Below are 13,822 nucleotides of genomic sequence, written 5' to 3'. Positions count from 1 at the left end.
CGTGTTTATTCCTTGAGTACAAAGTAGGCATTACAATAACGGTTTACATTGTATCCTACAGTAAAAAAACAAAAAAAAAAATTAATTTTGTGCAAACCAGGCAAGTACAAAAAGCCCTACCAACATGAGGCATTTCAGTGCAACATGGCTCAACGTCCAATATACGAAGTATACGAAGCTATTCATTAAATTAAAATACTACAGGAGCCAACAATGTTAAAGGCTTTGAAAGCCTCTTTGAGAACATAAAACTCACACACACTTCCTCACCAACATATAAATAACTATATACAAAAATAACGTTTCTGATTCCAGAGCATAGTCTTAAGTAGCATATAGCACTAGTTTAAGGTCTGCGAGGACTGAAGTAAATGAACCAGGGTTAAGCAAACATCTGTGTTCAAAGATCACAAAAAATGAATTACAAACTGCCAAAAAAAAGCCTCAGATGTAGCAAAACAGACTACTTTGGACTTTCCAACTCTGCATTTAGTGTTAAGACAATGTTAACATGGTACGGTGTTTTTTTTTTTTTTAAGAAAACCAGTAGGAATTATAGTATTACCTTCATATGATGACCGTTCCAGTAGTCTTCCAGCTATGTTGAAACATTTAAGCTATTTATTTAGGATAGAATGAACAAAGTACCCCTCAAACAGAAAACCTGAGAACAAAAACCAACTTTGTAGGCAGTTTGGGACTTTATATGTCTCATTTCTACAATCCAAGCTACTCTCCACATTGTTTCACTGTTTTACTCCAATAACCTCTTAGGAAAAAAATCTCAACCTTCAGAAAAGTTTCATCTTGATTGTTTTTAAGCAATAATCCATGTGGGTAGTTCCAGCCACATTTATAACAAGCTGTGTTCATCTGTTTAGGTCTGAAAGTCCCAGTTTGTGGGAGCAGATTGTCTAAGAACTGAACATTGCAGGACAGAGTTGTGCTGTATTCAGTTGGACGAATGCCTTTACTTAACACTCTAATTAAAAAAAAATTTTCCTATGAGATGCAGAGTTCTGCCTGGGTGGTAAAAAAAAAAAAAAAAAAGGGAATCAAACTCATTTTAAAAAAATGTGGCAAACACCTTTCATGGCTACATATATGCAGCTGATCACTATTGCTTACAAGTGTTTGTTATGCAAGTGTCCTCACAGTAAACCAATGCTCAAAAAGGACGGCCTGCTTTCATACACACACACTCCTGCATACAACTCCTCTGGAATACAATACTTGTGTCCTCTGAACCTAAGATCCCAGTGTGTTGACTCGGGACATTCTCTGTTTGAGGCTGTGTAAGAGATGTTTAGGCAAGCAGTCCCAGTAACAAGACAAGCGCGCTCTGTTCTGCAGAATCGTCTCCATGCACAACCTGAAAAATGGGGACAGGTACATATGACACTAGCAGAGTATAAAATATATATATATATATATATATATATATATATATATATATATATATATATATATATACACACATACACACATATTATAAATATATGTGTGTGTACATACACACACACACAAAGTATAGCTGTACTCCAGTAAATAATTTGCACCAGCAGACACACTCACCGAACTAATGATTTGGGCTGAACGTTGAATATTAGTAACTCATTACTGTGAGCCTGTTGCCAAGAAAAAAACAAAACAAATAATAGTGAGATTTTATGGGGAAAATAAAAAGGAAGGACTAGTACAAAGGAAGAATTGATGTGCAGCTTACAGCTCTGTGATGAGACAAAAGATTGTTGGCACACCCTCCAAACACAAACACCTCTCCGTCAGGACCAGAACAAGCCGTGTGCCACAGCCTGAAGAACACATACACAATGGTACATTTCCAGTAAAAGATGGTTCTACTGGTGTTCGACCAAACGTTCACAAAGAGATCACTACCTGGGGCTCTCTGTGTGACTGTGTTTGAAAGGCTTCCATTCATTCTTGCTTACACAATATAGCCAAGCATCACCTGCAACACAAACATAAAAGCATGTATGAGAACAAGCAACACATGAACATTATTTGCTGCCTTTTTGGATGCCAAGTATCCGACTCACTCAGCGTGTCTCTCTCTGTGGTGAAACCTCCGAATAGGAAGATGTGGTCTGATGATACAGGTGTAAAGGAGTGCCAGGAACGGCCCACGGGACCCTGCTGGGGAACGCTCCTGTGGGGCAAATGAACACAGAAAACCAGGTCATCTGTGTTTTAACTTTCCCCCCTTTTTTTTTTTTTGGGATCATCCACCTTCTGAAAATACTGTAAAACGAGAAGCATATGGTTTCGATCAGGGGTTTCTATCTCCGGTCCTCAACAGCCACAATCCTGCAGGTTTTTCATGCATCTTTGCTCCAAAACACCTGACTCAAATTAATCCGTCATTGTGCAGAAACTTCATAGGCTGCTGGTTCCATTCAATGTAAGCCAGATATGTTGGAACAGAGATGCATCAAAAACCTGCAGCTGCCCTCGTAGATCCACTTTGGACGCCCCTGGTTTAAATCTTTCAATGGAATAGTGGGAAAGATATGCAACTTAACGAAAGAAAAAAGGCAATAAGTGGAATGGGTCTGTTTTTTATGCAGGTAGAAGCTTCAAGTGGTTTTCAAAGGTACCTTCTTTATTCTGAGTTGAATGCTGTCTAAAAGTCTAATGTTCACAGGTTTTTTTTAAAGTTATCATTTTACTGCTGATATCAGAACAATAACTCCAACCTGTGCAACCACTATTTTGACGCATAAATCTGAATTCTTTGACCCTGAGATCACTACACAGGACAGAAAGATTAATTAACACTTACATTTCATGCCACTCCCATGTGTCCAGGTCAAGGTAGTACAAGTCATTTAGTCTGTAATTCTGAAAAAAAGAGTTTGAGATTGGAGGACACAGAAATATATTTGAAATCTTTATCTTAGATTATATTTGGACAGAAATTTACAAGAAATAAGTAAAATTACTCCCCCTCATCCACCCACCTTGTATCGTCCACCGAATACATAACCTCTGTTGCCGACTGTAGCACAAGCATGAGCTGCCCTGGGTGACGGGGTGTTCCCCTACATCCGATCAAATATGGAAGAAATATGAGTTATTTAGTGTTATTTAGTTTTACATATTAAAAGAAACTTATTGTTTTTATAAAATGTCTTACATCTGTTTACATTTAACTTTGCATAATGATAAACGGGATCTTTAATTCTCGTCTCTAGTTATCTAATGTAAGAAATGTGTGTGAGCAAATTGTGAAGTAAATATGGTATGTTAATGCATTTTTTAAAAATATATTTATATCTTCCTTTTTTTTTTTTTAACCTGAGTGATAGGTTGGCTCCATGTGGATGTTTCCAGGTCCAGGACATGGATGTGGTTGTTCCAGCCTCGCCCCGGACTGTCCCACTGCATCAACAGAACAAAAACAAAAACAAAAACGTCTTAAAGGAAGCTGATACTCCAGGGTCTGTGTAAGAATGGCTTTTTAAAGATTTTATTCTGATAATTTTATATTATTGACAAAATGCCCTTTTGATTAGTACAGCAATTACACCACAACACATTTTTATTTCTTTTTAATGATGTGAATGAGATTACAGACCACAAGAGAAGATGATTCATCATATTGGAAAGTCCCTCGATGAGATCCCTGTGGAGCATAGCCATAGCCCCCGAAGAATATTAGTCTGCAAACATGCAAGTTTACACAAAATCACTTACAAAAACAGCCCCACACTGATCATGTGTAATTGTCATGTACATTTAGCATTATAGTCAAACGAACCCAAGCAAAGGTATGGATTTAAACTTCAATCTCCATGAACACATTAGTAGGTCAGATATTAACATGATAATGAATGATAATGAAGAAGAAGAGAAAGTTAAAAAAAAAAAAAAAAAAAAAAATCACCTATTTTTCTGAACCCAGCACCCTAACTTGTCCTTGGAAGATGGAGGAAGTCCTTTAAGATCCCTCATTTCTTCCCACACAAGACTGGAAGCCCTCAGTGGCAGGCGGTAGATCTAAAAAAAAAACAAAAAAAAAAAAAACACAGAACACAGGATCTCTAAACACTACCCAGCATCTGAAGATTGCAATCCAATGTAATAATCAAGAATGATGGCAAAACATTTGCTCAATACAAAAACAAAAACTGTACCCTGTTTGTGTTTCCTCTGGCATGATGTCCACCGAAAAGATGGAGCACTCCATCAACACACACTCCACAGCTACCAGACATTGATGTGTGCAAGTTACCTCCTGCAATATGCTTTGTCCTGTGAACAACAATTGTGTCTGGTTTTTTTTTTTTTGAGCTGATGATTAAATTAATGACAGGATTATTACTTATGAAGCATATGTTCTTACCATACACCTGATTCCATGTTGTAGGTCCAGATTTCATTTCTCGGCAAGTATAAGTCAAAGAATCCATGGTTTTGAGCATTCTTGATCAGAAGGATAATATAATTTAGAAGATTAAGAAGACAATGAGAGAATACACAAACCAAAAAAAAAGCATATAAAGGTCATACCTTGTATCCACCCCACACATACATGATGTTTCTATCAACAACAGCTATATGGCCACTGCGCTCGGCTGGGGCGTCCAATTCAAAAGATTCAGATGCTTCTGTGTCCACTGGCTGTTCATCCTCTACCTCCTCATCTTCCTCTTCCTCAGCCATGTCGTCATTTACCATCCAAGCAAACATTCTGTCGTCTTCATCTCTATCTGAGTCATTGTCATCTTCTCCAGCAGGCACTTCTCCTACATCTTCGTCCATCTCTGCATTTCTCTCCGCCATGTCAGCTGTCCTGTCAAGGAGAAACAGTAATGTAGGTGATGCAATTATACATACCTTACGAAATCTTAAAGCTGCAGTCAAACTTCACTCAAACTTTCTTCTAGAAATAGCTTAAAAACGAAATAAATTTAAGAGCCCTTGTAACATTAGCTAGCAGCCGCAGTTACTGTTGACCTACTTTGATAGATTAGCTATATAGATTAATCAACCTTAGCCGATAGCATATCATTTAAATTCTGCGTGAAAACTTGCTTAAAGTCTCGGTTATGTTCAGTGAATGCGATGTCCTTATAAATGCAACCAGATGAACAACATTGGTGGAGCTAGGCTAGGGAAGAAGTGACAGGCGTTTTGTCAGTTATGCTCACGGCTGTTAGCTTAGTAGTTTGCAACAACACTCACAATTTCAGACAAGCGAGCTAAATTATATCTGCAACGAATTTAAGAAACATCTCCAATCCCCATACAAATGCATTAACATAAGTTATAACCATACCTTTTATGTCAGATTGATCTGAAAATGCAAGATGAGATCTTTACACAAACCCCCAGGAAAGAAAATCGGAAATGGTCAACTCATTAAAGCGGAAGTGACGTAACTGTAATTTGTTTTGTTTACAGCTGTGCTTCGTCAGATCATTGTAAACATAGACATCATATATACGATGTCTATGATTGTAAAACAAATAATGTGTATATAGCTTACATTTATTAAATAAATTACGGATTTTTTTTTCTACCAGCGCGGTCAAAATTAAACGATCTATGCAGATAAATCTGCATAAATTTATCAACTTAATTTTTAAGACAATAATACAAAGTTATTAAAAAAATTTATTAAAAAAAAACAACACAACAACACGCCTTTGGCATTACCTACACAGGAATCTCAAAATGTTTGCGAACCACTGCTTTACAGGACTTTTATTGGCCAGTTTCAGTTAACAAAAAATGTAGAACGAATTACTTTGAATTGCATAGAAAAAAAAACAATAAAAATGGAAAATTTATTTTGTCAGATACAAAGGAGATGGAGCGCTATGTTCACAGCAAATAAAAGTAGAAATTATTTCTTTAAAAACTTCGGATTTTTTTGTTAAATTTTTGTCAAGGTATTTTACTCACACTGAGAGCCCATTCTGCAAACAAGTCATTATGGTCAGTACAAAGAATAAAACCTTTATTATTCCCAACAACAAACACTGATATATACAGTTAGTTGATAAGTCAATGTATACGAGTAGAAACAGAACTGTCAGCAGAATTCATGATCTTCTTTACAGTCCTTGAAGTTTGCTGTGAAGAGAATAAAACAATTACATTTGAATATAACCGCAATATCCATTTTGAGTAAACTAACAAGGAAGTTAAACTTATAGAATGTATCCCACCTGTCCTCAACTGTTCTGTTGGATGGATAGTACACCTTAAATGAGAAGCCACTCCTAGGAAATGAGCCCTGCAAGGATGAAAAATTAAAAAAAAAAACCTTATCAAGAAAAAAAAAAGAAAATAATAATAAAAATAACATCACTTAAAGTTGGTTTCTTAAGTTTTATACCGGGTTGACACAGAGGCAGTCTGTGTTGGTGATGCTGAAAGGGTCATACTTGTCCGCGAAGACAATGACATCAGGCACTGGATAGACATGCAGGGCGTAGTCATAGGCCCAGAACACAGGACTGACATACAGAGGCAGTGGAGTCAAGTGACCCTGGGACAGGATGGTCTTGACAAACTACACAAGAAGAGTAATGAAGATCATAATAATATTATTGTAATAATATTTCTGTATTTTAGTGATAACTTATTCATAAATGAGCAGATTTGTTTTGACAAAAACTCACATGATTTGGAATGTCAAGATTACTGTTGGGCAACCGCACACAATTCCTACACATCTTGTTAACCAGGTCTTCTCTGATAATAACAATCTCTTGGCTGCAGTACTGAATCCTGACAAGATTGAAGTTTTTATTGTAATTTCAGTCACAACATCCTCCAAGCGTTAAATGTTAGTTTAATGTATGTCGCACTAACTGGCCATGTTAACATTTGATTGAGCATGTAACCATCACATATAGGGACATGACCTACCTGCATGGGTTGGTTGAGAACACAGAGAATGGCACCCTCTGTCTGAACTCCTCTGTGATGTGATCTCCAAAAGGAGGCCTGAGGAAAATAACTTTATTTGTACCTGTTCAAAATCTTTAGTTAATTTAGAAGAGATGTCTTTGAAGGCTCACCGTGGAAGAATGGTGCCTGGACCAGGGTCCTCGGGGCCAGGAACAAAAACAAAGCGACTACTGCAAGTTTAAGATCAATACATCTAAGTCAAATACTGAAGCTTAAACAGACTAATACAATTCACAACAGACAGAATGGGGACTCTGTTATCTCCTACCTGCTGTGAATGCTGGGGTATGCACATATAACATCAGCAAGAGCCTTCAGGGATTCTATAAGAAAACAGTTCATAGGCATTTCTAGTAGACTGTCTCTAAGTATGATACTCCTATTATTGTGCTTTTGGTGAAAGGCGAGTCTGTCATACTGTTGCTGACATTTGAAGAAGTGGTGTAGTCATTGAGCAGGAAACTGCATTGTGTGTTTTTTGGTTTTTTTTTGCTGCTACATATTAAAACATTTAAAATATTAAGAAACAAACAAAAGGCTCACCTTTGAGTGACTTGATCTGTGTTTTCCCATATGGGGCAGAAGAAAAGTTTCCACACAAAATGAAGCATGTTGGAGGCATGGCAGCATATCCTGCATAACAGAAGAAAATAAAGTTGTCAATTTGACAAGTATTTAGTGAAGTATGTATTCTTGACCTATGAAAGTCTGCAATATCACACCAGAGAACATGAGGTTGAGCTTTTCCATCACTTCCACACTGTCCAGCCAGACATCAGACACAATCACAAACATGGCATCTTCGTTCTCCTCCTCCAGCTGCTTCAGCTTGGAAAAAGCTTTAACGGAAGTGTTGGATGGACCGCCAAAGAAGTTAATGTTCCCATAGTATGCCCTGGAATTAATGCAAGAGTTTAAGTGTAAGCTTGAGGAAATACACATTAGTCAGCCTGATAAAGCCGCTTAATACAAACTGTGCTGTCATAGCAAAGTGTAAGCTTTGCAAATTTAAACAAATTCTGCAAGCTTGAAGTATTGGTATATCGCTTTGAAAGTACTTGAATTTAAGTCTGACTCCATCAAAAGTGTTAGTAGTGTTTGTCATCAGTCAAGTTAACTAAATATACAATATTCAATTTCATTTACTCCAGTGACATTTTAACTACACAAAGAACATGGTAAATTAACTTTGATGATGTCACACTAAATAGGTGCTACTAAAATTTAGCTTTAGTCTGATCATGTCGACACTGACGAGAATACGCAGAGAAAGCTTTTTATTTAAACCTCACTTCTACATGTAATGCAAGAAAACTTCTGTTTCATTGACTCCACTAACCTTGTAGCCGATGAAGGTTCTGTTGGTGGGAACCCAAAGCCATTGACGTGGAACACAGAGTCCTCATACCAACCTGCAGCACAGAGAACAAAGTTTGTCTCCAACACAATAAATAAATAGTTTGATAATTCTTCATTTTCTGTACTTCAAATGCAGCAGTTTTTAAGATGAATATTACCTTCAGCCAGCACAAAGCAGGACTCTGTGTACAAGCCATTGTGAAACTGGTATGAACAGAATCAAGGACAGAATCAATCATAACTTTACATGTATGAAACATTTTTAGTTGGCAAACTCAGCAGCTTTTCAAAGGATATAGCTTTTGACATATCCAGCTGTATTGTTCCACTTGGATCCTCCAGGAAAAATTTGCCCTTAAAAAGATGTACAAAGAATTCATCAGAAACTTCATGAATTCAAAACAGTTTTTAAATTTTATATATAACTATATGTAAGGATTAAACAACGAGGAGCCGGGCATTACATGGTTTTAATGCATGACACAAAGTGGTGCTCCTCTGTGAAGAAAATTAAAACCATGTAATCCACAGATCTGACTTTTTTCTGTTTTCTTTTCACAAACTGACAATTACATGCAGCCTTATCTGACCTCTTTCAGTTGTGTGATCATTCCAAGTACAATCACGTCTCCCAGCTTAGCTGTGCTACCGAGCAATGCTTCAATTGTTCTCAGCTAGAAAAGACAAATATTAAAAAAAAGCTTATTAAAGTTAATTAATTAGACAATTGTATACTAGATTAATTATTACATACCCAAGTATGTAATACCTAAATAATCTTGTATACAATTATCTACTATTATCAATAGACAATAATAATTAAAATAATTCATTATTATAACTATAACATTATTATAACTATTATTATTTATTATTTAATAAACTATTATTTACAAAGTTTTACATAATTTTCAAATTCTTTACCTGAAATTTGTTTTGACCCTCTTCAACAGCCGATCCTATTGCTGGTGGGGTGAAGAGCTCATGACGGTGTGTGCGCTTTAAAAAAAAAATTATACTTGAGCACAACAAGTCATACTACATGTACCAGAAAGAGCATCCAAAACAGAGGGCTGAGCATTGTGAGTGAGATGTTGCTGACCTGTTGTAAGATTGTGTAGCGCTCCCTGAAGAGTTCAGCTTTGTCTTTGGCCAAACCACATAGACTGGGGGCTGGATGGTTCGTCATACTGATTCTGCATTAAAAAACCACAATAAAAACATTGATGATTTTGCCTGCAAATAACAGCATAAAACAAGTTATGGTTGACATGTGCTTGCAAGTGTATGTCTAAGCAGCTGCAGTTTATCTAAAATAAATTGCACTCAAATCCAAAGTAGCTAGAAGAATAGATCATTTACTCACGGTACAAACTTCTTCCTCTCCACACTGTAAATGTATCTGGGCACATCAAAGGCTCCAATGATGTTGAAAATGTTATTTCTGGAAGACAGTGATTAGTAACAAAGCAAAGTAATGGCTTCATTATAATTATTCATTATGACTCCAAACATTTTTTCCACACTGAGTTCATAACATTCCAAAGGTGCTTTAACTTTGAAAAAAATTGCCAGCTGAAAATTGTACTGAACAATTTACATAATATACAATAACAATGTTATATACTCAGGGGATTAATTCATGCATGGAAATGAAAGATATCAAGATTAAAATCAATCTTACTAATGGTAAGAACATTTAATGCAGAAGCTGTGACCTTTACAGGGAAAGGAGCAACACTTTTTCACACAAAATTAATTTACTAAAGTATAAAAAGCAAACATGAATCAGAATGTTGTTAGTTGTTGAGAAACTTACATGGCTTCATCACAAGACTGAGTACAATCTTGCACAGCACTTTCCACTACAGACTGCTCAATCATGGTGGAAGACACTGTTGGGAAAATACACTATGATCACAGCCTGCAAACATTTAAAGCATTAAATACTCTTACATATATGATAAACTGACTCTTACATATATGATAAATTGTGCAGACTGTGCTAAATACACAGTATCCTCTAAAGAAAAGAGATTGTTTTACTTACGTGGCTGCTTTTCCACGGCATCCAGGACCCTTTCAATAACATCATCTAATTCAGAGTGATCGACTGACTCCAACACCTCTACAAGGTACTTGCTGGCTTCACTGGAGTACAAAACAACATAACCACAATAAACAGTTTAATCGCAATTTATCTGTAACAACATTGTTTCTGTTGTGTGATATAGTAGAAACATTTTCTGAGAAAAACTTAACATGTATTCATATTTACAACAAACTGGCACTACTAGCTTCTAAAATGACTTAAAAGTAGATTTTTAAAACGTATTTGAAAGGGTCCACACATAATTGGCTGAAAAACTAATGTTCCGCCATTCAAAGCTTCCTAAAAGCAACCTTTGACTTAAAAACAGATGTTTAGAATATTATTTTTAACAATGAAAACAATACATACGGACGCAGTATAAAGCCTCTCATTTTAAAGCCAGCAGACACCTTTGTCTTTATTTTGCGAGCAACTTCCATGGTTGTTTCGGTCCTCGCTCAAGCTTTGGCGCTAAATGACAACTTCCGTGTTGTAAGCGTCACTTCCGATCCAGCGAACCCTCTAAAATAAAAGTGATGTCAGCATAAAGATTGGGACACAAATTTAGTTAATGCTTAGACACTAGACCAACTGAGCAGAATCATAACAAAGGAAAAAGTTGTTTGAGGAATAATTTTTTAATGGCGTGTTATCGAGTAAACTTGAATGCAGCGCATGCAACAACATTATAATAAGTCGGAAAATTTTCCGAGTTCATTTACAAGCACTCTGATTTGTTTGCAACACCCAAGCAGTTGAGACTGAGGGGGGCTTATTCCTTGGTTGATAGCCCGGTAAAATTGTGTGAAAACTCCGCCCAGCTGGCCAGCAGCACAGTGGCCCAGGCTACAACCGGGGCCGGATTAAAAGTGCACAGGCCCCTGGGTGCCCAGAGTCTTCCAGGGGCCCCGTTCCACACCGTAACATTGAAAAAATTGTGAATGATACACTGTGAAAAGACATTTCTAACATCTCTCAGTTAGTGGTACCAGTAGCAATACACTAGACACTGTGGTGTAACTATCTGACTTTTATATACAATTTGTTTCATGTCCAAACTGCCGGTGTGTACCCTATGTGGGCCCCACATGGCCCCCAATGGGTGTGGGCCCCTGAGCCCATGCCTATAATGCCCATTGGATAATCCAGCCTTTGCTACAACTGGTGCGGGGCGGGAACGATTGAATATGCGCACTCCATGTACCTTGTGTGGCTTTTACACACATTCTTATGTAGAAATACAAAGCCCATAACATAAAACATTATAGACACAGTTTTGTGTTCCAAATTTTCAACTTAATAGATCAAAGGTAAGTTATCAGTTACCTGGGCCACGTGACACAGTGCTAAATTAAAAACCTTCCATGATGTAAATGCCACTCCTCTGTTTTCTTTTGTACAGTTTGTTTTCTAGAAAACTGCTTCAAATTAGTAAGCCAAAGCACACAAATCTGATGTGTTCTCCACTTCAACAAACCAGATTTCCAGGATTGACTTTAATTTACAGTCTAATACAGAAACTTTCCAAAGTTGAATGATAAAGTTGTGTTGGATTCTAACTTCACAAGTCCTTATCTTAACATCTCAAAAGCAAAAAAGATTAATGTACAGAGTCCAATACCTTGCGTCTTTCAGATGCTTAAAAATAGGCCATTTTGGACCATTTTTGTTGGAGACACCTAAAATTGTTGCAGAGCAATAGAGACTTCACTTTAATCAGTGTTTACTTTTTTTTTATTTATTTATTTTTTTTAAAGAAAATTGTTTACCACAATCATTGAGGTCTCACATAAAATTCACAAGGCCTGGAGGGATGCCTATTAAATAGATGCTTTTGAGCTTGTGCCAATGGACAGACCAATGCGGGGAAGGCAGCTGATATCTGTAACCAAAGTTTTAAGAGATTATACTATTGATTTATGAATCCAAGTATATATATATATACTTGGATTCATAAATCAATAGTATAATCTCTTAAAACTTTGGTATATATATATATATATATATATATATATATATATATATATATATATATATATATATATATATATATATATATATATATATATGTATATATATGTATATATATGTATATATATATAATATATGTATGTATATATATATATATATATATATATATATATATATATATATATATATATATGTATATATATATATATATATGTATGTATGTATGTATGTATGTATGTATGTATAACTTGATAAATGTGAAAAATAATCAAATAGATTATTATAGAAAGAAATAAGGAAATAAATAGAAACAGATGCAGAACAGAAAAATTGACAATACACAGGTCAGTGATAATCTATTAGTTTGACCCAACTGACATTAAACACACTTCAGGGAAGCCAATCAAAAAACTAGTCTTGCTCCTTCACCTTGAGATAAACTGTACTGCAGGATGCATAAAGATAAGTAACATCAATGACAATCAATAGTTTTGTAAACTGTTTTTGTTTTGCTCTCAAACATGGTTAACTATTTTCCAAAAAAAAATTTATTGAAAAAAGTTAGCATACAAACTTTTTTATTTTGCATTTATTTAGTTTTTATTGTTTTGTATATTTAATAGATGTGAAGTACTGGATGAAAAACTTGGTAAATCCAGTGTTGTAGGAACAAAAATGTATCACTTCTAAGTTGTGTTGTATAAGAGCAACAACTTAAAAGGTGCTTTCCACCTTTCTCACACATTTAAATATATAGGTAGGTTTTCCTGTTGCATTAAATTAATAACTTGATAATAATCGTCAAGCACATTTGTAAAAAAAAAAAAAAAGTTTTCTTTCTTTCTTTCTTTCTTTATTTTTTATGTATTAAATTAGTTTAAAGGTATTCTTTGAGGCTAAAATATTTTATCATTAGATTTTATGGATGATTCCAATGCCATATCCCCACAGATTGTGAAAATATCTCTTTATTGGAAGTTTATGTTGAAAGGAGAAGAAGCGGAAGTTGTTTCGGTGCGGTGTTTACTCAGCTGATGGCAGAGCAGGCAGTGTTTTTGTACAGGGTGACAAAGGTTTCTGATTTTGACAGCATGAGCAAAAGAAACACGACTATTGGAGATGTACTGTAGTCTGTGGGTATGTTGTAGCATGTTGTTTAAATGTAATGGATACATTTTACATTGTCATTAAATGTAGTTAGCTGTTAGGAAGCGCAGTCTTTTTAAACGGAAGAGCGACTGACAAACAGAATTAAGCATCTCAAGGTTTTCAGCACGCCAATTTAACTCAGAGGTTATACTGTAAAGATCCATCGAAGCCACAATTTTTAAAATAGATTAAAATTTGTGATTTTCCATTAAATGGTGCGTCGGCAGAGATGGATTCTGCATTTGATAGACACTGCTCGGAGCTGGTGGCCCGGGAAAGGAGCGGACACACGGCCGTGGTAGTGGA

General features: G+C 35.9%; 2 protein-coding genes across 2 annotated transcripts in view; one reads left to right on the top strand and one right to left on the bottom strand.

Moving 5' to 3' along the window:
• Position 1: 1 nt before the first annotated feature.
• Positions 2-10,846, bottom strand: pole2 (polymerase (DNA directed), epsilon 2). Its single transcript, XM_079261611.1, has 31 exons — positions 10,766-10,846; positions 10,355-10,455; positions 10,124-10,199; positions 9,671-9,748; positions 9,407-9,500; positions 9,229-9,303; positions 8,895-8,978; positions 8,563-8,658; positions 8,463-8,508; positions 8,285-8,357; positions 7,668-7,840; positions 7,489-7,578; positions 7,214-7,268; positions 7,056-7,115; positions 6,904-6,981; positions 6,654-6,762; positions 6,368-6,544; positions 6,198-6,265; positions 4,534-4,816; positions 4,367-4,446; positions 4,158-4,275; positions 3,908-4,020; positions 3,599-3,683; positions 3,319-3,402; positions 2,982-3,062; positions 2,804-2,862; positions 2,061-2,170; positions 1,900-1,972; positions 1,727-1,814; positions 1,576-1,628; positions 2-1,372 (listed from the first exon to the last, which is right to left on the bottom strand). Exons 1-31 carry the CDS (start codon positions 10,834-10,836, stop codon positions 1,249-1,251), a joined length of 2,955 nt encoding a protein of 984 aa, XP_079117737.1. The 5' UTR covers positions 10,837-10,846; the 3' UTR covers positions 2-1,248.
• Positions 10,847-13,403: 2,557 nt separating this feature from the next.
• Positions 13,404-13,822, top strand: part of LOC306772781 (kelch domain-containing protein 1) — a 6,411-nt gene continuing 5,992 nt past the window's right edge. The window contains exons 1-2 of the mRNA XM_079262402.1: positions 13,404-13,504; positions 13,744-13,822. The exon at positions 13,744-13,822 is cut by the window's right edge and continues 31 nt beyond it. Coding sequence (XP_079118528.1) covers positions 13,746-13,822 — 77 coding nt within the window. The 5' untranslated portion in view covers positions 13,404-13,504; positions 13,744-13,745. The remainder of the gene's footprint in view (positions 13,505-13,743) is intronic.

This window comes from Telmatherina bonti, assembly GCF_933228915.1.
Source record: "Telmatherina bonti genome assembly, chromosome: 22".
Taxonomy (NCBI): Eukaryota; Metazoa; Chordata; class Actinopteri; order Atheriniformes; family Telmatherinidae; genus Telmatherina; species Telmatherina bonti.
This window is presented reverse-complemented; position numbering and strand designations above follow the sequence as displayed.